Raw genomic sequence first — 25,072 nt, 5'->3', positions numbered from 1 at the left:
TGTGCTGGACTGCGGAGCAGGTTAACTTTGGAAGGCTGCTTTGTCCGCGGGCTCTTTTACTGCCTCCTAAAGTGTCTGTCGCCTTAATTCATCACTCCCTCTCCTGTAGTTTTTCTTACATCGCACGCGTTACTCGCCTGCCATCTTTCCGATTGTTCCGTTTTACAGCCACCACCGTAACCTTCCTCCGCCCGGGGGAGAGGCCGCACCGTGCCCCGGGATTCGCACCGTTCTCGCGCCTGGAGCGAACCGCTGCGGGAACCGCCCCAGTGCCACGTGCTGCCCGGACGGGGCGGTGAGGTTCGGGGCGCGATGCGGCCCGTCGACTCCTCCCCCGTAAGCAGCCGGGGCGGGGCCGCACGGTGCTTGCTGCAGGAACCCGCCCTTTAAGAGCCGCCTCCTGCCGCCGCGGAGCCCTGCGTCGCCGCCCGACCCTGGCCGGCGCCGCCATGGTCTCCTGGATCATCTCCCGTCTCGTGGTGTGAGTACCGCAGCCCTGGGGGAGGGATGCGCGGGGCTTTCTCGGGCCGAGCCGCCCCGCTTGGGGCGCGGCCGCCGCCCGGAGCGGAGCTGCAGCCGTGCCGCAGATCCCAGCCTGGGGGGGGACCGCGGGGCGGCCGCCGTATCGTGCTCTGCGGCCGCGTCCTCACGGCTCTGCGTAGGCTTCCGCGGCCCGGGAGCGGCGGCCTTTATAAGGGCAGCGCCGTGGCGATGGGGGCTGCCGAGCCCTCCCTGCGGCGGCTGCGGAGGAGTGGGAGCCGCCGGGGGCTCCCGGCCGCGGAGGTGGGCAGGGGACAGCGGCGGTGCAGGGCGCGGGGGAGCCGCGAATTGCTCAGGGGTCGGTTCTTCTTGCAGGCTGATATTCGGCACGCTCTATCCCGCCTACTCTTCCTACAAGGCCGTGAAGACGAAAAACGTGAAGGAATATGTGAGTATGGGTTCGCCGTGTGACCGGCGCTCTCCTCCGCGTTCCTTCGCGGCTGCCCTGCGAATCCACGGCCCGGCCCGGTGTCTCCGGGAGCTGCCCGCCCCGCAGTGCTGTCGGGTCGGCCAGGCTGCATGAAGAGCGGCCCCGACGGCCCTTGGAGAAGTTGGCAGTGAAGGATGCGTACCGAAATGGGAGGCTTAAAGCTGTAAATGTGGGTTGTGGGCTTATTTTTTGTTCTCCTAGGAAGTGTCTGAAGGAGAAGTGGGAGGAAACACTGCAGTCTGGAAACACATTGAAGTCCAAGGACAAGTTATTTCTTGAACAACTCACACAGCATCGTTTTACAGCTCTTTTAGTTCTGCTTCTGTTTTCTTCTAAAAGCCTGAGCAATCTTGCTTTGGTTTGTGTTTTCTTATCTTCTTCGCTGTTATCAGCAATGGTCAAGACTTCATTCTCATTCCTTCCTGGGATCATTTCCCTCTCTCTGCCTATGCTATTGTTGGAGTTGCCTTATTTAAAGCACCTGGTGGCTTTCAGTGGTGATATATACCACCTTTAGAGAAGTGCTGTTCTAAGTTGATTAGTGGAGGTGAGTTATTTGGCTTAGGGGTAGGACGAATTTATTTCTGTTTAGGGTGATGAATAATCAGGTAGAGAAGAGGTAACGTGGCTGAGTAAGATGTAATTTGCTGCTGTTGCTTTGTGGTATGTTCTGAGACTCTTCAGCCAGCCTGCTCCGCTGCTTACAAAATAGCATGTCAGTGATAAATGTTGCAGGATCTTATGCTGCTTCAGTCCTGTAGAACTGCCCAGGCACTTCCTGTGCATTGGCTTAAAATTTAGCCCACAGGGTTTAGAATGTGACTGTGGCTGAGGTGAAACTGTCTGATAGTGGAAAGCTTTAAAAACAACAGTTATCTCATCTGATTTTTACTTTTCCTTTCTTTCCTTCCACAGAGAAGTAAAAATGTCAATGTTCAGTATATACTGATAACCAAAAGAAGAGCAAGTATTAGAGGTATTAGTCAGGAATACTTTGAACCTTACTGAACTTGGGGTTAGGGTTATGGAATTCATGGTCCAAACAGTCTTTGAATTTGTAGATACACTTTACAGTAAAAACTTGCTTATTTACTGTAGGTAGGTTGGCTGCTGAGGTACAGAAATGTGATCTCTTGCAGAATATAAACAGTGTATTGATCTGATTTTCTTTTGGTAGATGTTACCTAAATTGCAGTAGGTTTTTCTTAATCAGGCAACAAAGAAGAAATGAGATACAGTACTAGTCTCATTAAGTTTTTAGAACAAAAATGGAAGCTAATTACATGTTATTAACCTGATCTTTGATTCAAGAAAACACATTTGAAGTAGTAATATTCATCCTCTCTTTAAATTATTTATTTTTAAGAGGAATATATAAGAACTAAACATGTATATGATGGATTCCAGCTGTCCAATTCAGTAACCTTCAGAGTGCTTTGTGTTTTTCAACAGAAGCAGACAGACCAGAACAAAGAAGTTTTGTTTAAACATAGTAAAGGGGAGAGTGAGTCTGTTCAAACTACTCATGTGAAATGTCAGTGGAAAACTTGTTTGCTGTGATACGTGGTTACAGAGCCAGCTGTGTCTGTGCACTAGACTTGCTCATAGTGCTGAAGAGCGAATACGGGTGGTAGGGGAAGACCTTACAGGTGTGTGTCTGTGCTGGAGAGTGTGATGTATTGAAGGCTACTGTGATACAGACCGAGACACCAGAAGCAGTTCAGCAACAGCATTAGAGTACAGAGCAATCACTCTTAGCCCACCATGACATGATAAAGATTCATGTCATCAACAACCTTGGCAGACTGACTTTAGTACCTTACACCATTTTAAATGCATATATTTTGTCCTTTTACAAGTGGTGTGTGACATTGATAAATCTACATTTCAGTTACGCTGTTGTACTTAGTGACTTTATTTAGGTTCATGGTGCAAACTGGGGAAATGGTGTATGTGCAGATGTGCACATGATGATGAAACAGGTGTTTGCTCATCTGTTGAGCAACAAGGACCTGATTTCTCTTTAATCTAAGAACAAATATATCTTAGCTTGACTGTCAGTTTTTTTGAAGTTGTTAGTGATCTGTGGACTAGAGATATAAGGAAATGAAAAAACATATTCTTCCCCCTCTGGCACTCCCCATGCTTTCTGCTATTCTAGCTCCTGAGAATCTGTGCTTCAGTGACTTCTAGACCTAGAACTTCAGTCCCACTGCCATATTTAACTGTATTTCTTTTTCCACTGGGGTAGAGGATTAGAATGAATGGTGGCAAGAGGAGACAGCAAGATCCAGATCCGTGCCCCTTACTGAAGATGTGAACGTGCCATACATTTGAATGTACCACACATTTGAACAGTAACATAGCAATGTTTTTTACTTCTTCACGCTTCCACTCAGTTCTCCTGAGCAGTGCGTTTACTACTAAGAAGATCGTGTAAGATGGAATTTAGTTTTATCAGGCTGTCTACTGTGACTATTTCTGGGTGTTATGAGTGACTTACATAACCATGGTACTTATCTCTTCCTGATATTGTTTTCATTCTGAAAATGATTTTTTTTTTATTCTTTCTTTTGTCTTTTTCCTTTTATTTTTATGCTTTCTTTTGTGTCTTTGAGCCAACTGTTAATCCTCAAGAGCCCTTTATTTTTCATCTTCAACAGTTCAGTATATTTTAATGTTTGTATGAGCTAGTTGGAAACTTTGTAGTGACTCTGTAGCCCATATTAGGGAAGCAGTGTAGCAAGAGCTATGGATAGTGTAGCTTGGTGATAAGTAAATAATTTGTGTCTTTCCAGCAGCACAGTATGTCAGTTTGATACTTTGGGCATCATCTGCAAATTAACTTTCACTCTTTAAGAACAAATATGATCATTGAATCATAAATGGTTTGGGATGGAAGAGACCTTAAAGATTGTATTGTTCCAACCCCCCTGCCGTAGGGAAGGAGACCTGCTACTAGATAAGTTTGCCTAAAGACCCACCCAACCCAGCCTTGAACACTTTCAGGTATGCGGCATCCCTTTGGGTAACGTGTTCCAGTGCTTCACAACCCTCACCACAAAGAGTTTCCTCCTAACTTCTAATCTCAACCTACCCCTCAAGCAGCTTAAAACCATGACATTAAAACCATGCACTCCAAAAAGAGTATTTCCCAGTCTTTCCTGTAGACCCCCTGTAAATACTGGAAGGCCACTGTTTGGCCACGAAGACAGGCTGAGTCCTCTCTCTGAGCCTGCTCCAACAGGTTGTTTGTCTCTCTTATGCTGGGGATTTTGGGAGCTGAATGCAGCACCTGCGTAGGTTCTCATGAGAGTGGAAAAGGGGAGAATCACCTCCCTCAGCCTACCCTATGCGCACCGTTTGACACAGCTCAGGACATGATTGGATTTCTAGGCTATAGGTGTGCTCTGCTGGCTCATCATCAGCTTTTTGTCCACTAGTGCCCCCAAATCCTCCACAGTGCTGCTCTCAATCCACTCGCTGCCCAGCCTGTATTCATGTTTGGGATTGCCCTGACCCAGGTGCAGGACCTTGTGCTTGGCCTTGTTGAACTCTGTGGCATTTGTGAGGACCCAGCTCTGAGGCCTGTCCAGATCTATCTGGATGGCAACCCTTCCCTCCAGGGTGTTGACTGCACCACACAGCTCGGTGTCCTCTGTAAAACTGCTGGGAGTGCATTCAGTGCTGCTTCACTGGTGTCACTGATAGTGATATTAAATAGTTCCATCCCTTATACAGACCCTGAGCAGTGCCATCCGCCGTTATTCTGTTATATATCCAATGCTATTTTATATTATTGTTTATGTAATATTTATGTGTTTAGTGTACATTCATATTACATGGTTTTCTGTACTAAATGTAACATTTGGCATCTATACTGCTGATTATGTGTGTGTTGGGTTTTTTCCTGCTGAAATCATCTTAGTGTGTGGAAATGATGAGTCATCTTTACTGAGAGAACATTTTGCTATTTTTTTTCTTTTCTGATGTGACTGATTGTTCTTTTGCAGGTGAAATGGATGATGTACTGGATTGTTTTTGCCTTTTTCACCACTGCAGAAACTCTCACAGACATTGTTCTTTCCTGGTGAGTTCTTTGGTAGCATGTGGTGGTTTTGCTTGTTTTGGGGTTCTTGTTTGTTTTTTTCAGGGTAGTGCTAAGAATAAGGTTTCTCTCTTGTGTAGAAGTTTTCAATCCCTATGAAGTATGCAGTTTTGTAATCATTGTGTCTAAGATGCTGTCTTAACTGTTCCATAATCTGTGATTTCAGACAGCTGGAATAGACACAGCCTCTTTAAGAGGGTTTCATCTGTTTACAACATGAAACATTTTTGAGATGCTGTTACATGAAGTGATGAAGTTAGAGGCACAAAAATAAAGGGGGTGGGGAGGGAGGATGGTAGAAGGAAAGGACCTGTTTTGCTTTGCAAGCCTGTTGTACGGAGGAGCATATTGGTTGCATGCCTTCGCTCTGAGATGTTTTGCATGATGAAAATGTCTTCCACTATTGGGGTGGAGTAGGCAGCTTTTTATCCCTCAGTACTATGTGTCATTCATGGCAGTATTCAAACAGGAGGCCTTTAACAATGACAACAGAGTATCATCGTTTTCTTAATTGCCTTAGTGTCTGTACCTTGAACAGATCTGGAAGAATATAGTCTAGTCAGTTATGTCTTTAAAAGAAATAAAAAGTGGCTATGTATGCTTTACGATTATGCTCCACTGTTTTGCTCCCTCCTGCATAAAACTTTGGAAAGCAAAGATCTGAAAAGTATGAAAGTTTTGGCTTAAAAATGAACTTCTGATAACATAAGTCTCTTAATACTAGCAGAGACAGGAGAAATTTTGCGCTCGCTTATTTGAATCTACATTATTGTATCTTCCCAGAGACTTTACTGAGTAAGAAATAGCAATGAAAGGCTTATATGCTGCCTGTTCTTAGCCACCAGCATTAGTAACAACCAGGGACCTCTAGAGATACGTAACTGAAAACTCCGATAAATGGAACTGCTGTAGTAGTAGCATCTGTTGGATGGTCTTCAAGCAAACTTATGAATGATGAGAGCAGCAATCAGGTCAGGGTTTAGAGGTACCCAGTTTATGGAGTTTTCATGGGTACGCGTGCCAGAATAAATGAAATTCCAAGGAGGTGTGTCCTAGGATTCCAGAGAGGATTTTGCTATTCTGACCTATTATATTGATTATTATTATTCTTTTATGCTTGAGTCCTTGCTTTCTCTTTACTCTTTCTGCCCATGCTGCTGTCTACCAGTTCTCTCCCTCTGTCTCTGTGATGATCTTGATTCCAATTTTCCATCTTTCTCCCTCTTTTCCTTTTTTTTTTTTTTTTCTTTTTTTTTCTTCACCTTTTCTTCCCTTCCCTCTCAGGTTTCCCTTTTATTTCGAGTTGAAAATCGCATTTGTGATTTGGCTGCTCTCTCCTTACACCAAGGGCTCCAGTGTCCTCTACAGGAAGTTTGTGCACCCAACGCTCTCCAATAAGGAGAAGGTACTTGCTTGTTGGAAGATACTGACCTGTCTGGAAGTTGATTGAATTTTGGTTCAGCTGTTAATCTTAATGAAAACTCAAATGCATGATTTGAGCTTCTGCTGACATGTGTAGGCATAGAATGATTGTCTCTGACAGTGCTGTCATTCTGCAGCCTACTGAAGGCTATGATGTAGTCAGTACTTAGCCTAATGCTTAGAAAGTATGTTTGGCAATCCCAGTATCTTTAGCCCTCATAGCCACTATTGGTAGGTACTTTTTTTTTTTTTTTTGGTCATGTTTGTAGCTGCCTGTTCTGTAGTCAGGCTGCTTTTTCACATTCTCATTGTAAGCAATTGCTTTGTTTCAGATGTGATAATTTGGAGATTGCATTCTTTAAATTACAGTTGCATTTGCAAGCTTTCTGTACGCAGTGGGAAAAAATACAATTATTTGATCTATGACAGATGAGTCTGGCAGCCTGAAAGAAAAAAAAAAAAAAAAAAGGTGCCCTGATGAGCTGTGAGTTTTAAAGATGATGATGGGGAAGACTGATCAAGTGTTTGTATTTGTTGGTTGGTTTGCTTTTCATTGGTAGCTAAACAATGTGGTGCATGTTGTCTTCTTAGGAAATCGATGAATATATTACTCAGGCTCGTGACAAAAGCTATGAGACAATGATGAGAGTTGGCAAAAGAGGATTAAACCTGGCTGCCAATGCAGCAGTTACTGCAGCTGCAAAGGTAATGCAACACCTTGCACTACAAACACAGTTTAACCTTCTGGAACTCTGGAATTCCATAATACTTAAGCTTTGTATGCCTGGAATTACTTATGTGAGTCTGTTAGGAGTGCTACTATTCAGCTGCCTGTTTTACCTTGAAACCCATTCGCCTTGCAGTAAATCTCTTTCTTTGATTTATGGGAAGTAGAGGTAGAGTGGAATGGATTTTGCTCTAACCACTTCCCCACAGGCCTTGGGAGTGTATTTTTTTCTCCTTCTCTTTCTGGTAATGTTGGTTTATTTGTGCTTGTTTTAGAATATCATAGTGGGGAGTGTGGTCCCTTCCTTTTTCTGAATGAGATGATTTTGGTGAAGGTGAAGTGTCTTTGACCCTAATTTTTATGTCCTTAGGGCCAAGGAGTTTTGTCTGAGAAGCTACGAAGTTTCAGCATGCAGGATCTCACTCTGATCCGGGACGAAGATGCTGTGCATTTGCAAAGCCATGAGTCACAGCTTCGACCCTCTGGAGGAAGCCTCCTTGAAACTATTGAAGATTCAGGTAAAGAGCATCCATGCTGTGTCACTATGTGAGGCCTCACTTGTTAAGCAAGCAGGTGAGGAGAGGTTCCCTGGACTTCATGCACCAGGTCTCTGAAGCACCACAAGTTTGCAAATTATCTGGGAGAAACTGTTCTTCTTCCTTGTTTAATCCCAAATACTAATAAATCCCTGTACTTCTTGGATTGTCCTTAAGGATTTTTGACATCTCTCTTCCACGTGGTCCCTAAGGATGGGCCATTTTAGACTAGATGTCAGCACATAAAGTCTAGAAATCACATCTGGCCTTTTTTTTTCAAATATTTTTGAAAAAACCTTTTTCTTATTTCTTAGCATCCTGTTACTCCTCAGGAGAGGAGAGCAGCGCTGCACAAAGACCCAACGGAACCCCATCAGAGATTAGAACAGACCCATCAGATGAAGATACAGGAGACAAACTGCCGAAACGTGCACAGAGCCTCAAGGCTCCTAAGAAGATGACAAAATCTGAGGTGAGCAGGGGTATAAATTGTTTCAATGCAGAAATTCCCGGGTTTTATAAATTGTTTCAATGCATCAATTCCCGGGTTTTGTCAGAAGGCTCTGGCTTTGTAGTCTGTGTGTTTAAAAGCTGTTCACTATAAACATTATCGGATAGTTTGCTGCCAGAGTCCTGCATCAGAGGACTTGCCATCTGCTTGCTGTCTTGGTCTCTAGTTTTTGTACTTTTATTGCCTGCCTCTGTCATAAGCCAGGACCTTGCTTTGCTTTCGAATTTAGGCGGTAGATATTTTTAAAGTATTCAGAATAGGTCTGGATATTTTTTAAATCTCTGAGGCTTACTTCTGTGTTGACCCTTCTACTTTCTTCCATAGTATAGTGGAAATGGGCAGGGAAACAAGGAAAAAGATTTGTTCCCATGCTTCCTAGTGAGGAATTGTTGAAGTGATTCCAAAGTTGTGAAAAGACTGTAATGACTCTGTGCAATTCACTGTGAATAGAGAAATTCCAACAAAGCCCTTTGTAAGCATGATGGTTTTCATACATGGCCTATTATTTAGTTTGAATTACTAATTCAAAATGTTTCTACAATTTGGGCTGTTAGGAATGGTCATCAAAAAGCAGAAAAATTAATGGCAATGAAATGCTATGTCAGTGTTACTGCTTACAGCTTTTGTGATGTCTGAAGTTTTGTCAAGACAGCTGACTTCAATTTGCTGTTGCATTTCCTGTTTTATGTCTTCCTCTCCTTATTGTTTTCTGAAGGATATGCTCAGAGTAATTTGATTAGAAACAAAATGAATATTTAAATAGTCTGAAACAACAGATGACATGAATAGGGTCACTGTGCTGTAGCTATTTTGTCCTACTTTCATTCGGTATCTTTGTCTCTTCCTAGTAGGCATCTAGGTGTTGTAGTAAACTAATGTAAGATACCTGTTTCTTTCTCCTCAGCTCCCTGTAAAAAGCGTGAAAACCCGCCCTAAGAAGAAACCTGCAGGTTCTCTTACTTCTGGAGAGTCATCCTAAGGAGACCTGTCCTCAGCACCCGTCTCTGTCCCAGGATTTGCCTGTAACTTTTGAGTGGGAACTCTCCTAAGGAAGGGAGCTGAGATTAATGTACATAACAGATACTGCTTTGTAGAGCTCATTCTAAGGTCAAGGGGGGAAGTTGGGATTCAGAACGTGGAATAGAGGATGCACATCCTCAGGAATTTTCTCCTTTTCACCCCCCTCTTGGAGGAAGTGCTAATGTGTCTGTACATAACCTGATGCTTTGAAATTCCCTCTGTATAACCCTAGCTGGAGAGAATCTTGATGGGGAGACCTGACTAGGGTTAGTGATAACTGTTGCGCAGATGCTGGAAAAATAATTAGACAATGGAGTTGCTCAGGGTTGGGTGGCTCCCCAGATTGTCTTATTTTGCTCTGGGTATCCTTCTGCAGCTGTGTGCCCACAATTCATCTGTCTTAAGAATGGACCACAACTGTCATGTCCATCCCCTTCCAGAAGGTGACTTTAAATAATGTATGCTGAGTGCTTTTGAATGTAAAGGACTCGCTCATGGGAGGAGTAAACCAGATTATAGATTTTAGTACTGGAAAATAGGCTTGTTTTTATTTTTCTAAAAGGTTAAGTGAGGAAATTAGTAAGCTTAGTTATAAAGAAAATATGCTGTTGTCTGCATGCATGAAGGAGCAGATACAGATATCCCCGGGAGGTAACTGCTGAGAAGGGAAGGTCATCATCTGTAAGAATTTGGCACCTTTTGTTTGTTTTTCTTTTCCTTTAAAGGTACTTGAATTTTATTTCTGTTCTTCACTTGGATTCTGGGAAAATCATCAGTGTGAGAGGATTTCTGTATAGTGGGACAAGCAGTCAGAGGTAGCATTGCTTTGCCATTTACTGAATTTCGTGTCACGATGATGGTTTCCTACAGACCAATTTTTTTGTTCTAGCAGATTTCTGACTCGCTGCAGTCTGCGGACATACTAGAGAATTCCAGAAGCCTTTGTCTTTTGGCTTTAGGAGATCTGTACTCAGAGTACAAGAGCAGACAAATGGCTGATATAAAACCTTGTCTAATAGCAGAATTCAATTCATGGAGGGCAAAAGAGGGGGGACTGTTTTGCTGTATCAGTCCTCTTGCTTTATCCTGCTCCAGCTCTTGCACAGATTTTATCTTTATTTATTTATTCTATTTATTTTTTTTACCATTAACCACATTTATCAATGTCCTGAGACCTGAGCAACATCCACTGCTTGTCACAGAATTACATTGTAAGTAGAATATATGTTGTAGGAGTGAAAATGCAGAGAAGATGAATAGAAATGAGTAGTTCTTCTGCTGTTGAGATCTGTAACGGGGGAGCACCATCACAGAGAGCTCATTACACAGACATTCATGTTTGCTTGTGTCTCTTGCTGTGTATTTCTCAAATTACAGTAGATTCATCACAGAGCCCAGCATTTTGTTATTGACAATGTATAGAAGCTATACTGTAAGATTCCACCAATATTTTTATCCAAAAGTGTGGGCCTTCAGAAATTTGTAAAGTTGAAGATTGAGGCTGAATTCTTCATTTTGTGTCGTCTTGGTGGCAAATTGTTATGAATTACCTGGTGTTTGGGGAAAACAATTCAGTGGTTTTTTTTTGTTTTTTTGTTGTTTTTTTTTTTGTTGCTTTTAAAATTTTAAACCTTGACTGACCATGTTAAAAACTTGTATCTTGTCACAAGTATTTGTCCCAAAATATGCACGAATTCTTACCTAGGATCAGTAGAAAATATGATTCGACTTTGGGATTTGAGTTTGGGAGGCAGAGGGTGGAAGGAGGAAATAGAAAGTGTTCATTTTTTCTTCTGTTAGAAATCGTTGTATACATGCCTCACTAGTACACGGAATAACAAGTACTACCTCTCCTTACTGAATATGAGGAAGATGAAGTTGTGAGGAATTGTTCAGTGCAAGAAAGTCTAGGACACAAGACAAACTGTTATTCTCTTTACTAAAAATACCTCTAAAACCATATTTCTGCATTTTTCTTTTCCAACTAGAAATCTCCATGCCAAATTGTTTATCTAAATCACTGTAAAGTTGATCTGTAGGCAAAGGATTAGTTAGGCTGTCCTTATGCTAATCTTTCTGCCTTCTTGTACATATGCTTTGATAGTTTCTGATTACTTGGTTTCATTCGGTGACTTTCCAGAATGCTTTCTAAATTCAGTTCATCTGCAGTAACTTCTCCTGCTTTTAATTGCAATAAGAATTTCTGAAGACTCAAATTTGGATTTGCTTTTGTCCTCCTGAACTAGATGTTATATCATGTATCTTTTACTTAACACTGGTGCTTGATATCAATGATATCAATATCGTTGATTGACCCATAAGTCAATCACCTTGACTTCTTGTATAGGGAAATTAAGTGGTTTCTTTTTTTAATTGAGAATCTGGAGTCATTACAGGCTGTGTGGAGTGTGTGATATGCAAAGCTGATGATGTTAGGCAACGGGACTTAACCCAGAGCAAGAGGATGTCTTACTATGGACACCATCTTCTTCCGGTACAAATGTGAGTGTTAGATTTCACTCTGCTTGATCAGAGCCTCTACAGATCTGCCACCACTCTTTGTGAGTTCCTAGATACAGTTCTGCGTTGGATGACATGGTCTTGCATAGAAATTCTCTTCTTAACAATAACGTTGAATGTGCTGTTTTGGTAAGATGCTTTTAGCAGCTGTTGTTTGATGTTTTCAGCAGGAAATGCTGGAATGTAGTTTCTATTCAGTGTCTTCTGAGCTTGATTGTGCAGTTAAGCAAATGGTTAAATTTGTACCTTGCAGTAGAACCCACTGAGTTCAGTGAGTGTTTATACCTCTTCCCTCATAACATCTGGACACAGAAAGAAACACAGGAAGAGATTTCTAGAGAACACTGACTTTCCAGAAATTGATACTTTTGAATTTTATTTCTTTATTGCCATCTTAATCAGCAAAGAATATGTGCTGAGGAGGAAATTGAGCTGGTTATGGGGTATGCTGCAAGTCCTCTGGCCGCACAGAGCGTTGCATGAAGGCAGCTTGTGTGTTAACTGTAGTGTCAGTGAGCCTGAGAGCAACTGTTGAGCTGTACTGAGGTTTTTCTTTCTGTCTTCTGAACTTGCATGCAATTTTAGAAAGTATGGGTTAATCCCTAAGAGAGAAGTCTAGAAAAAGGAATGAAAATCTTATCCTTCTTCCTGATGGAGATGTTGCATTGACATACTACTCTGCTGTTTGTTGGGAAATCACAGGTTTTCTTAGATTCCTTTTGGGCATTTGTAACCCGCCACCAGGCTGACACATCTTGTGTTGCTCTCTGAATTGCTCTGTAAACACACATGGAGAACCTGCGAAGTATTCTTGGGGCTTTGTGAATTCAGAGGGTAGCTGAGTTTGGAAGGGGATCTCTGCAGGTCATCTGGTCTAACTGGCCTGCTCGAGCAGGGCTACCTAGAGCTGGTTGCGAAGAGTTCCCATGTTATATGTGGTCTGGAGCCTATTGAATTTAATAGTTTGTTAATGTTTTTGTATATGCATAAATGCACAGGCAGCATGGAGATGTTCTTTAGGGCTACCAAGGAAGAAGGATTGGGGAAGGGTCACCTTCCATCTGGAATTTGGCACTCTCGCAAGGTGTTGTAAACAACTCAGTTGTTCCTAGGGTACTGCTATGAAGTCTAACAGCTTGAAATGAGAAGAAATCTTAAGGAGTATGCGGGGTAACTTGTGGGAACAAGCAGTTTGAAGGTTAATGAAGACAGTAAGCTTTCACAGCAGCAAAGAACCTGTCTTGTGAGATAGGGTAGGGTGGAAAACGGGCTACGTGCAGTACAGATTTGTCTAGGAAATACTGACAATTTTTTTCTGAACCTCTGACCTTACTTCAGCTCTACACGCTACAGATTGGGATCTGATTTCTCTCATACAGAAACCATTCACCCTTCTAAGCTGGGCCTTACCTATGTGTATTTAGATTCTTGAACCTTTCATTGCTTCAGAACAACAGAGTTTGAATTTTTCCTCCCTGGTCAGTCAAAGTACCTGATAAATATCAAGCACTTTGTAGTAGACATCTTATACTGGGGAAATGCTAGTAGGGAGCTCCAGGGGATGGGTTCATCTGGGAAATTGAATGCACAATCAAAACCTGTATTTTGCACTTACTGAATGCTGGATTTTGCTACAGTCACGTACCAGCTATCTTCCTTGTTATGATTGTCAGTGTTCTGTTTATAAAGAAAAACTGGAATTGCAATAACATAAAGTAAAAAGAAATAGTGATTGGCATGCTTTCCATTTTCTTTTGTGTTTTTTTTTTTCCCCTCGTAATTAGGTTTTAGCTGCTGCTTTTCCTAAACCTGTTCTGTAAACACATACCAAGAAAGCCATTGTTCTCTTGCTCTGTTTCTCAGCTCTAACACCCTAGAAGTAACATTTGTAAGAAGACACAAAATTTAACACATTCTTAGTGACCTATAGGCAGTCTCATATAATGGGCAACTTTCTGAGACTGTATCTGAAATGTTTGCTGTTACAGCTGAAATGCAGAGCTAAACTGATTAATCAAAGGTAAGAAATTTTGCCACAGTCTTTGCAGCAGGTCAGAAAGGGAGAGCTTTGCTAAATGGCAAACATAAATATAGGCAGTGCCGCCAGAATGCATTTCATAGCAATATTGTGGGAATAACAGCTCAGGTGTGCATAAGTGGGTATCAATACGCAGTAGTCAACTTGCAGCAAAATTTGACCTGCTGAATTGCCTTCTTTGACAAGGAAGATTAGCCCAGCTCATTTATGTGAATGAGCCATGTATGAGTGTCTATACTACATGTATTTAAGCAAAGGGCAATTACAACATGCTTAAAGAAGCATGCTTTTTTTTTTTTTTTCCTCTCCACTCATTCAGACAAATGATGAAACAAACAAACAAAACAACAACAACAAAAAACACCCAGAGACTTCCTATAGTTTTCATTAATTTGGTAACAGCAGGAGAAAATAAGTTTTCTGGTTATTATCCAGAATTTGGATGTTCTCCGTCATACAGGAGATGGGTCTCCAGCATGACAGTGCAACACTGTCAAGGGTGGGAGACATTTCTCTTGAAGCTTTGTTGGAAATGCCTTGTTGGCACACAGATCGTGTGTGTGTTTAAAATGCACTGAAAAATATTCTGAAATTGAGAGTAAGAAGCACTTCTACTTGTATGTGGTTTATCTTTATCGCTTATAATTTGCATGCGGTAATGAAGATTTTTGACTTACTGTATATCAGAATTGTGGTATCTATATTCATGGCAATGGACATCAGAAATACATTTCTACTGCCCAGCTGGCACATTTCATGAGAGGTAAGTTAGACTTAAACTATGGACATCTTCAGTCTGTTATAGTTTCCTAGAGAGAAAACTATGTCAGGGACTGTAAGAACAGAATGGTTACTCCCAGTCAAATTATTAGCTTTAGTGTGTGCATGAAAAGCCAGTTTGATAGCCTCTGCAAGATAAATTCCTTCAAATAGACAGTGTTTAAGGTGTTCAACAATATTTTACCATCTTAATTCAGTATTTTACTGAATATCACATTTTTACACAGCTTATCACTTCTGCTTGTGCACTCGACTGCCTGTCTTAAGGAATCTGAGGGTTCTGGTTGACAGCAAGTTGAACATGAGTCAGCAGTGTGCCCTGGCAGACAAAATGGCCATAATGTAAGGGTCTAGAGGGCAAGATGCATAAGGAGTGGACAAGCTGATTTTGTTTGCTCAGCCTGGCACAAGGGAGAATGAGGGCAGACTGAGGGGAGGCCTCCCAGTGGCCTACAGTTTCTCACAGGGAGTGGAGAGGGGCAGTGCTGAGCTCTGATCTGTGGTGACAGGGACAGGACTTGAGGGAACAGTATGGAGCTTTGTCAGGGATGTGTCGGGCTGGATGTTTGGGAAGAGTTGTGCACCTGAGGGTGGTGGGTATGGAACGAGGTCCTCAGGGCAATAGTCATGGCCCCAGGCTACTGGAGATCAAGAAGTGCTGGGACAATGCTCAGATGTAGTGTTTGATTTTTTTTGGGGGGGTGGTCCTGTGTGGAGCCAGAAGTTAGACTCAACTTGTGGGTCCCACCCAGCTCGCAATATACTTTCATTCTGTGTGTCTATCAAAGAGCATTTTCCACTAGAGTGCAGGAGGGTTTGACCAAATTTTCAAAAATTAATTCTGTCAAAGCCAGACTAAACTGTATGGAGTATCAGAGGAACCTTGCCAAAAAGAGACCCAGGAGGATTCATTTGAGAGAATGTTTTGCGTTATTTACTTGTTGATTCCAACTGGTCCTTAGAGCTTTCAGGAGCCAGAGTGCAGACAGTGCTGCATAAAGTGTTGTAAGGCAAACTTCTACTCAGAACACAGGTCTGCACCCAGGATGCTCTCCTGTCGAGCCTTAATTGCAATCTTGAGTTACTATTGGTCACTATGTCTTAGTGGACATATAAAGTATCGAAAGAGAAGATTTTGTTGGAAAATTACAAAGTCAGGAAAGTGGTTGTGTGAAGATGCAACTAGGAGAACTGCGGCAGGTTATCTTGAGGGATGATGACAAAAATATGCAGTAAGGATTTAAAATAGAGAATTAAGTTTGTTTACAATCAATAAAATGTTAAGGAGTAGCAGGATTCAATTAATAAACGGGGAAATTGGCACTCAGTCATATATGTATCTTGTTGTTGGATTATCTGTGCCATCACATAGTTCCAGATTTTAGAGGTTAGGTGGTGTTTTCACACAGAAACTAAGCTTTTTATCTTAAGTAATGCTTGGTGACTTAGTAACAAGAAAGCAAGCTGAATTTCTTTTGGTGACTTTCTTTAATTAAACAACACAGATCCTGAAACCTTATTTTGTATTCATGGCAACGTCTGCCATCAAAATCAGTGCATTAATGGACTCCTCCCTTCTGACTTTCCCGTTCATATTATTTCTGTAATGTTGTGGATGGCACAGGTAGACCAAACTTTTATTTTGACATCTGACCCCAAGTTTGCATCTAAATTCAGGTGTGCTGAGCAATGTATGAGTTAGAATTGTTTGAATGAGAGTCCAGAGAGAAAATGAAAAAGCTGAGATGAAGCCGGGAAAAAGGTCGCTGAAAGACCTTCCTGGAAGTGCACAAGTTGAAGACTACGTAGTAATGCTTGTTTCTGATATAACATCTTCGTGATATAGTTTCCATTAGCGTAGTGCTGATCTAACGGTATTTAATCCACAGGGTTGTGAATTTGTTTGTCCACCAGAGGGCGCGATGCAGCATAAAATCTCAGCGCGAGAGAGCAACGACCTGCCTGAAAATAGCTTGAGTGTGACTGGTCGAGCATTTTGTGAGTGAACTTCCTGCTTAGAACGAGACGGCATAAATAAGTAAAATCGGCCTTAAAAATAAATTAATTAATTAATTTAAAAAAAAAAAAAAAGAAGGGGTTTAGCAGACAAATCCAAAGCAATGCTGCAGGTATCTCCTATCTAAAAAGGCTGCTTAAACTTGCTGATCTTTTTTAATTTAAATATTTTCTAGTCAAGCTTATGGATACAACAGTATTAGACAGTAACTGTCCTCAGATCTTTTAACTGTCCATTCAACCTGTTTTCCAGCTCATGAGGGAGCTCTGTAAGCAGTAGTGTTTGCAACTTTTTGTTTCTCCTGAAATTGAACCATTTTGTTGTGTCTTTGTGTCTCAGCAGTGTCACTCCAATGTAAGGTTTGAATTTTGTAGTATGTTCTGGTCAGAATTGGCCATTTCTATCAATTGAATGGATGTTTTGTGAAAGTAAAGTAAGTTTAATCTAAAAATACAGATGAGACTAATAGTTTCTATGGTAATTTGTGACCATGGCAACAGAGAGATAGCACTGAAAAACTGATGTTAAGGTTTCTTGTATGTTTGTTTCGTTTTCAGTCAACAAGCTTATTAACAGCACAAGTATTTCAGGAAATACAATGACTTTGTTTTAACTGCGTTTAAACTGCATGAATAGATTTCAACCTCAAAATACATCAGAATTTTAGTAGGCACAGAGCGAAACTACATGCAATCTTTGTGATTTTGAGAAAGAAAAGTTCCCTTATCTGCTACGTCATAGATAGGAACTTAAATTCACGACAGGTGAAGGACATATCAGGAAGTTGCTGTAGGAAGGAGAATAGTTTAGAAGAGAGAAAGAGACTGTTGTTAGATGTGTAACGTAGGTTTGATATGTTTCTGTTCCACTTTTCCATCATGAGATCAAAGAGTTAAACAACACAGCACTTTCAGATCAGTGCTAAGTTTTGGCTGCTCTGAAGCAGTTGAGACCCCAGGAGACATTATAAGCCATTCTAAGAAGGAATAATGATTTTTAAGAATGATATTTACAGTAACTAAATATTAAAGGAGGTGGAAGTGGGCTCTCACAGCTAAATCTTGTATGTAGCAAATGGCTCTCTGCTACCATAATGTAAAATCTCTGTACTGCCAGCATTCAGCCTTTTTAAAGGGAAATATGCCGGATACGAGTTTGGTCAGAGCCATACTGAGGAATTCAAGCTTACTCTTTTTTTCCTAGGCCTTTGTTTGAAAACTGAATGGAAATTACGGTATTGCTATTATCACCCATAAATACCGGGAATGTCTTTAATTGAATAGAAGTGATGCTTCACTTAGAAGCTAACTTTTGAAAAAGCTGTCTGTTCTGACTGGACTTGGATTTGCCACAGAGTTGCACCAGCTCATCAGTGGAGTCACTGAGGTGCTCTCAGGCCATTAAGTCAGAAAATGGTTGGGGAGAAAAAAAAAAATTGGTTCAGATAGCCCAGTCTTCTCTCTGCTGCTGCTCACTCTGTGTGAGGAATTAACACACATCTTGGGAAAGCTACTTCCTGATGCTGTTATCTTTTTACTCGTGCTCTAAAGCATTGTGGTGTTTAAGGACTGGGTTGCTGTTTTGATTTGTTTTTATGACAGAGTTTTTGGGTTTTTTTAATTATTTCTCTAGATTTTATTTATTTATTTATTTGCAGAGTCATAAAATATTTGGTCCATTGCTGCAAAGTAATGATGGCAGGAGGGTTGGAACTAGATGGTCTTTCAGTGTCTTCCAAGTCAAGCCATTGCTGGATTCTACAATTGTTCTATTAAATATCAAAACCCTAAGGCAATCAGGGTCTTGTGTTATACTTGCTTTCATACCCAGGCTCTTTCAAGGAAGATAATTGTATATAATCACTTTAATATCTTACTCTTTTGCTCTTTTTTCCCGTCCTGTTCCAAATGACTTGTTTTCTGTCATTTTCTCTCCAAGAGTACTGTACTTTGTGTGTGTGTATGAGAGAGAGGATATGCTTTCATTCAAGAAGGTACTAACTAAATCTTAATTCAATTAGCTATACTTTTCTAAGCAGTTTTCCTGATCAGGTCCTCCTCCCTGGCAATAAGAATCATGAATCTGTGAATACAGCCTTTCTGCTAGGGTTAAAGAGTCTTTGTGACACTGTTCAAGCTGTATTCATTTGCTGGAGGTGGACAAGCAGACAAGACAGAGGCATCATCTAAGACTAAATTTTGAATATTACATATTGCTCGTGTTTTAAATGAGTCTCTTTTCTAAGTGGTGTTTCAAGCAGAAGTATAAGGTGGCATTGGTCAATAAATGTTGCTTTGAAAGAGACTAAGTTATTTATTTGATTTACTGGAAGAGGACAAGGTTCTAGAAGTGATTTACTCTCTTTCCACTTCTAATTTATTTTGTCAGTTAAATGTTTTGGATAACTTAAACTGAAAATTCCATCTGTCGTTAGAAAAATTTTACAGATAATTGTAGGCCCTTCTGCTCTTTGCTATTGAGCTTATATATTTCCTATTTTTTTCCTTGCCCTCCTCTCCCCTTTTTCACCCAAGTTCCTCCTTCTATGCCTGAGTATTTTTCTTTAAAAGGCTAATGTTTTGTTAGTTTCTCAAAGCATTATCTTAAATAGTTTTAATTTCTCTTTGTCCTTCATTTGTGTTTAGTTTTCTATCTTTTCCCCTCTGTTGTTGAATGAAGATATGAAAATTAATACAAAGCCCTGCTATTTCTGCCAATCAAGGCAAATCTAAAGAATCTGGCTTGTTTCCTCGTTTAGATGCTGCCATTTGATAATTAGGTTGTTTCCAATTTCTAACTGTTAAATGAGGGCTTGTATATGTAATTGTGTTTTGAATCCACAAAGTTTTTTGGACTTTTTGCTTGTGTGAGTATGGATCATGGTAAGATCATGTACTATTACTGAGATGTCTGAGAGACCCATCTCAGCTGCAACTACAAATAACGTCTTGGGGAGGAGGGCATATAGAGGAATAAAAGGATTTATATATGCAGAGCTGGAGAGAGGTGAATGTCATATGCAGAGACATGATTTATTAGTCAGTGCTACATAGCTAGAATATTTACCTGTGTAAGACTGGTGAAAAAATCTGCCATCCCACGGAACAGGTAGCAAGAACTCAGCAAATTTACTGAGATGCCCGTGTTACTAACAAATAGGTAGAGAAGGTATGTGAAATTAACGAGGGTGGGAAGGGAATGGGAAAGGCCACGGGAATAACTTTCAGTGGTAGACATCAATGGTTGGTTCTTTGTCAGCGCTGCTAGTCAGTAAAATGGATAATCAGGGCAAGCAGTTATAGTGAATCTTATACGAAATGCATTCAATTTGCAGGGTTCTCTTGGCATCTTTCTGCTTTGTGTTTTGAATAGTACTGAGTTCTTGAGCTAAAGGACTGTAGCTTGTGTCTGAACTTAGTAACTGCAGTAATGAACTGGCTGAATCTCTGTGTTTGATTTGAGTTGAAATCCTTAGCTAAAATTAAGCCTATCCTGAGCTGTTTTTCTGCTCTTTGGAAAGGGAAATAATCTGTGTTCTTGAAATATCTAGAAAATATTGGAGCTGTTTTTTCTAATTACAGATGTCATTTAGCCACATAGGAGATCAAAATGAAAATGAGGCTACCAACCAATGAAGTGACTTGAATGTAATGTCTCTGTGCTTCTGTCCTGGATTTGACATGTGAAGCCAGGACTGCTTTCTACTGGGTCATGCTACAGATGATGATAAAGGAAAAGATAAGGTAGCTTTGTTTTAAAGTCTCAGTCCAGTTGCTAGAAGTGGTGGAATTTAGGGTAAAATGGTATCCATGATGTTCTGATTTCAGTCTCAAAATGTATATGCGTCATGTGAATTTTTGTATTTCATGTAATTGTACCTCACCCTTTGGCTGCTTTTTTTTTCTAATCTGTTTTGCTTGTGTGTACTTCATGAGAATATTTTCTTGGATGATGTTAAGTGAGTGAAGGCCTTCTTGAAATGGTACATCTGGAGAAAAGAATCAGAGATTCATCAGAAGAAACAAAGGATTATTTCAGAGAAAGTTTGTTTAAACAGTCCAGACGGCTCTTATACATGTTTGTGCACTAGTGAATTACAGGGGAAGAAGGTAAAAGCTTCCAATTACTTAGCATCAAAGAAATATTGTCATTCTAAACCCCAATAAAGATGGAACAGTGAAAATGTGAAGCAAATAAGCAAAGCTTTTTAGTTACAATTTTATTATCTTAATGAGAATAAATCCTTCAGCACATAAACTAAATAGCTGTGATTATATTTATATATATATAAAAAAAAGCTTTTTCAGATAGAGTGTATGGGCACAATACGATGTCTGTAGGAATGCAAACGTGCTGTTGCCATGGAGATTCTGCCACCATCACAGTAGAACACTGCAAAAGCTACCAGTATTCAGCTTACAGAAGGAAAAAAATAAAAGTACCACACATAACTTTAATTGATTTCTACAGGCTTAATTAAATCTATGTTCTAGAAGTGAAGCAGGAGATAGTCCTGCTAAAGCAATTCAGATTACTTTCAGAAAGTGAGCTAACTCATACGCTGGTATTACGGTAAATTTCCATGCAGCAAAAGAGCAGAAACCGGAAGTGGAGAAAGAGGAGTCTAATTGGTAATAATTAGCAGAGGTGCAACCAAGCAAATAACTAAGAGAAAAGTACACTGGGTGAGCAAAGTCATCGCACACAGGTACATGTTGTACACAGGCGTACATATCTGTGGTAGATGAAAACATCCACTCTAAAGTAACTCAGTGGTTTGTGAACTGTCTGACTGGCATAAGGTTGTCATCACAGGTGCAGCGTCTGGTTGGAGACCTGTAACTAGCAGTATTCCCAGGGTCAATGCCAGGGATGGTTTTGTTCAACATCTCCAATGGCAATCTGGATGAAGGGATGGATAGTGTCCACACTCGACAAGTTTGCTGGTGATACAAAGCAGGGAGGTGGGGCTGACGCACCAGAAGGCTGTGCTACCACCCAACAAGACCTGGACAGACTGGAGAGCTGGAGAGAGAGGAACCTGATGACATTTAACTGGAGCAAGTGCAGAGACTTGCACCTGTGAAGGAGTAACCACATGCATCTCAGTACAGGTTAGAGGATAACCTACTGGAGGAGAGCTTTGCAGGGAAGGACTTGGATATCCGGGTGGAAAACAGGTTGGCCACAAGCCAGCAGCGCGCCCTGGCTGCCAAGAAATTCAATGATATCCTAGGGTACATTTTAAAAAAGCCTGGCCAGCAGGGTGAGGGAGGCTATCCTCCCATCTCTGCCTTGCCTGGTTGAGGCCACATTTAGAACACTATGTCCCGTGTTTAAACAAACAAACAAATAACTCTGATTTCCTAGAATGAGTCCAGCAAAGGGCAAAGAAGAATTATAAAGGGCCTGTGGAACATCTCCTATATCAGGAAAGGATGAGTAATCTGGGTCTGTTCAGACGGTGGAAAAGAAGAGTGAGGGGATATCTGATTAATGTTTGTAACTCTAAAGGGAGGTGGGAGGCAAATGTATGAACCCAGGCTCTTCTCCACAGTGTGCAGCACTAGGACAAGGAACAATGGCCTAAAACTTGAACATAGGAAGTTCCATACCTACATGCAGAAGAATTTCTTCACAGTCTGGGTGATGGAGCACCAGTATGGTTGCTTAGAGAGGTGGTGGAGTCTCTTTCTATGGAGATACTCAAAACCTGTCTGTGTGCTGACCTGTGCAACCTATTGTGGAGAACCTGCTTTAGCAGGGATGCTGAACTCAAAGGTTTATTGTGGTCCCTTCCAACTTCTGTGGTTCTCTGAGTCTGTGAACTTGAAGATGTTAAGCATAGACAGAAACTATGACATCTGGAAAATCCTGAACTAAAAGTTCTATTTAGAACTTTTCAGAGAAGAAAGATGTCACTGAATACACAGGTTAGACTGCACTGGGGATATTGTACTAAACCTTAAATACATGGTCCTTTAAAAGTTCTTGCAGAAAATATTCTTGACTGAACATCATGCACTGTGTGACTCCCTTTTTTTTTTTTTGTGTGTGTGTGTGTGTTTAGAAGTGTTTATCAACAAGCATGGACTCTTTGAAAGTGGAATGACCTTTTTTCTTGTGTGTGAGATTATAGGAAGAAAAAACTGCATACAGTAATCTTTTGCTGCTTTTGTGAGCATCCCAAATATGAATTTGGCAGTTTCTTACTGCTCTCTGTATCTTGTTTCCTAGTGTTCTTTTCAGGTCGTTTAAGGTGTTATTTCTACTTAGAATAGTACTTTCAACCTTTTTTTTCCCCTTCTGCTCTGCAGCCTCACTTTTTTTTTTTTTTTAAATTCAATTCTTATTGCAGTTTCCCTTCAGCTTTCTGATACAATCCTGCATTCCTGAAATCAAAAGGAATTTAAGTGTTACATATATAGTAGAATCCTTTGTTTTTCATATCTGTATCCAATAGCTTTTACACTGCACCTCAACTTGCATTTTTTAGTGGATTTAAGATTCACTAGTTACTCCACAACAAACTGAGTAGAATACTTAAAAGCTAGCACCTTTACAACCTATTGTGTTTGTAGATCTTTATCAATGAAAGGGTGATATCCAGATTTTTAATTTTCCAAGATATAATTGAGTATAATTAAAAACTCTCTAAAAACTTAAGTAATGATCTGTAACTTTCCCTCTGAAATAGCCTTTAAGGGATCTTAAAGTATGAAATTTGATGTTGTATTAAATATGCAGACAATGCACTTACACTGGTATCCCCAGGCATTTTCTTTAATGCGGTAGGTGCTTATTCTGTGACTGAACTTTAGGAGTCAGCAGTATCATGTCTTTTTCAATGTCTGTGAAGGTACTCCTGGTCTCTTCTATGCATTACATTTTGTCCATTTGTTTTCTCCTGCATTCAGTAAAAGCAAACAATTTCAGTTCCGACCTACCCCTGTTGCTTTTGTAATTGCATTTCTATCTCCTGCTTCAAAAGAATTTCATATAGGAAGAATATTAGTAAAGTCTTTCACTGCTGTTTACCTGTAGATCACACAGTTTATTTTGTCTTTGTCCTCATTCTGTTTTGCTGCTAAGTTAAGGATGACGTGTAGCAGAATGGCACCTGCACAGAATAGAGATCAGCATCCACCTATCTTTAGGCAGGTAGTGACAGTTTCTGGACTCTGAGAGGTCCAGTGAAGTGTTTCATATGGAAGTTGGTCTTTTCCATTAAAAACCATTTACTTTGTTAAGTTTGCAACTGAAACTTTTTTTTTTTTTTTCCTCCAGGAAAAAAAACAGAAGGAACATTTCATGCTGCTCTTTGAAAACATAGTTGCTGCTTTCTAGTAAGCTGCACAGCACACACTGTGCTGTGAAATGTTAATCTTCCCCTTACTATTGCAGACAAAATAATTATTTTTAGTTTAACTTGACAGGCTGGTAATAGGAAACCATTTTGAGAAGTGAGAAGGGCTGAAGTTTTGTAGAAATTCCAGGCAGCTCTGCACTGAATCATCAAGTCCCAAAAGCACAGAGGCATTCCATAGAAATGTCACACACACCTTCTGGCATATTAATCAGAAAACAGCAATGAGCTCCCTCTTTCACTTAGGTTAATTCTAGAGTTCTTGTTCAGCATTCAGTAATAGGACAGTTTAACTGAACTCGGGATTAAGATAATGATACAGAATCACAGGATTTTAAGGGACCTCAAGAGATCAAGTCCAACCCTTCTGCTATAGAAGGTACCCTACAGGAGCTTACACAAGTAGGCATCAGGTGAAGCTTGAGTATCACCATGCATACAATCCAGGATTGGGCTGTTTCAGTCTTGGGTGAGAAGTTCTTGCACTTGGTAATATGTATTTTAACTGTATTACAGTCACACTTTTCTTCTTCTTTACAAGCTGAAGTCAGTCTGTAAGTAGGTCTACCTCTAGTCTCATATCTGTAAGACTTGTTTATCCAGAGATAATGGTTTTTAACTTACTCTAGGCTTAGATGCTGATTTTTTTGCTTCCAGATTTTCCTTGAAGGAAAGATGTGTTTTCTTTTGGAGTCTTCAGCACAGGTTAATCTTGGGAAATAAAAAGTAAATAATATGCAATTAGAAGCAATAACCTGTTGAGAACTATGGATGGAGAGCTAGCTAAATTGTCTGTGGCATTTATTTTTTAAAGTGCTTAATATGTTATTGAATGCAATGTGAAAAAGCTTCTGTTCAGGAACTGTTTAAAAATAAAAATTGAATGGCTTAAATTAAGTCTTGGGAAATGCAAATGTGGAGGTTAACAGATTGTGAAAGAGCCACATTGCATTTAATTCTGTGTTAACAAAAAAGAACAAAGGGAGAAACCTTTAAATTTACATAATATGTAAATTCCCGGGAATAAGAAAAAAGTTAACACCTATTTCCATTGCAA

General features: G+C 40.5%; 1 protein-coding gene across 1 annotated transcript; it reads left to right on the top strand.

Annotated features, from left to right (window-relative positions):
* Nucleotides 1-327: 327 nt before the first annotated feature.
* Nucleotides 328-20,911, top strand: REEP2 (receptor accessory protein 2). Its single transcript, XM_015875470.2, has 8 exons — nt 328-481; nt 856-928; nt 4,984-5,060; nt 6,363-6,483; nt 7,092-7,205; nt 7,598-7,745; nt 8,078-8,235; nt 9,179-20,911. The coding sequence occupies exons 1-8, from the start codon at nt 450-452 to the stop codon at nt 9,251-9,253; spliced, it is 798 nt and encodes a 265-aa protein (XP_015730956.1). The 5' UTR covers nt 328-449; the 3' UTR covers nt 9,254-20,911.
* Nucleotides 20,912-25,072: the final 4,161 nt, after the last annotated feature.

Source organism: Coturnix japonica, chromosome 13 (assembly GCF_001577835.2).
Source record: "Coturnix japonica isolate 7356 chromosome 13, Coturnix japonica 2.1, whole genome shotgun sequence".
In the NCBI taxonomy this organism is placed as follows: domain Eukaryota; kingdom Metazoa; phylum Chordata; class Aves; order Galliformes; family Phasianidae; genus Coturnix; species Coturnix japonica.
This window is presented reverse-complemented; position numbering and strand designations above follow the sequence as displayed.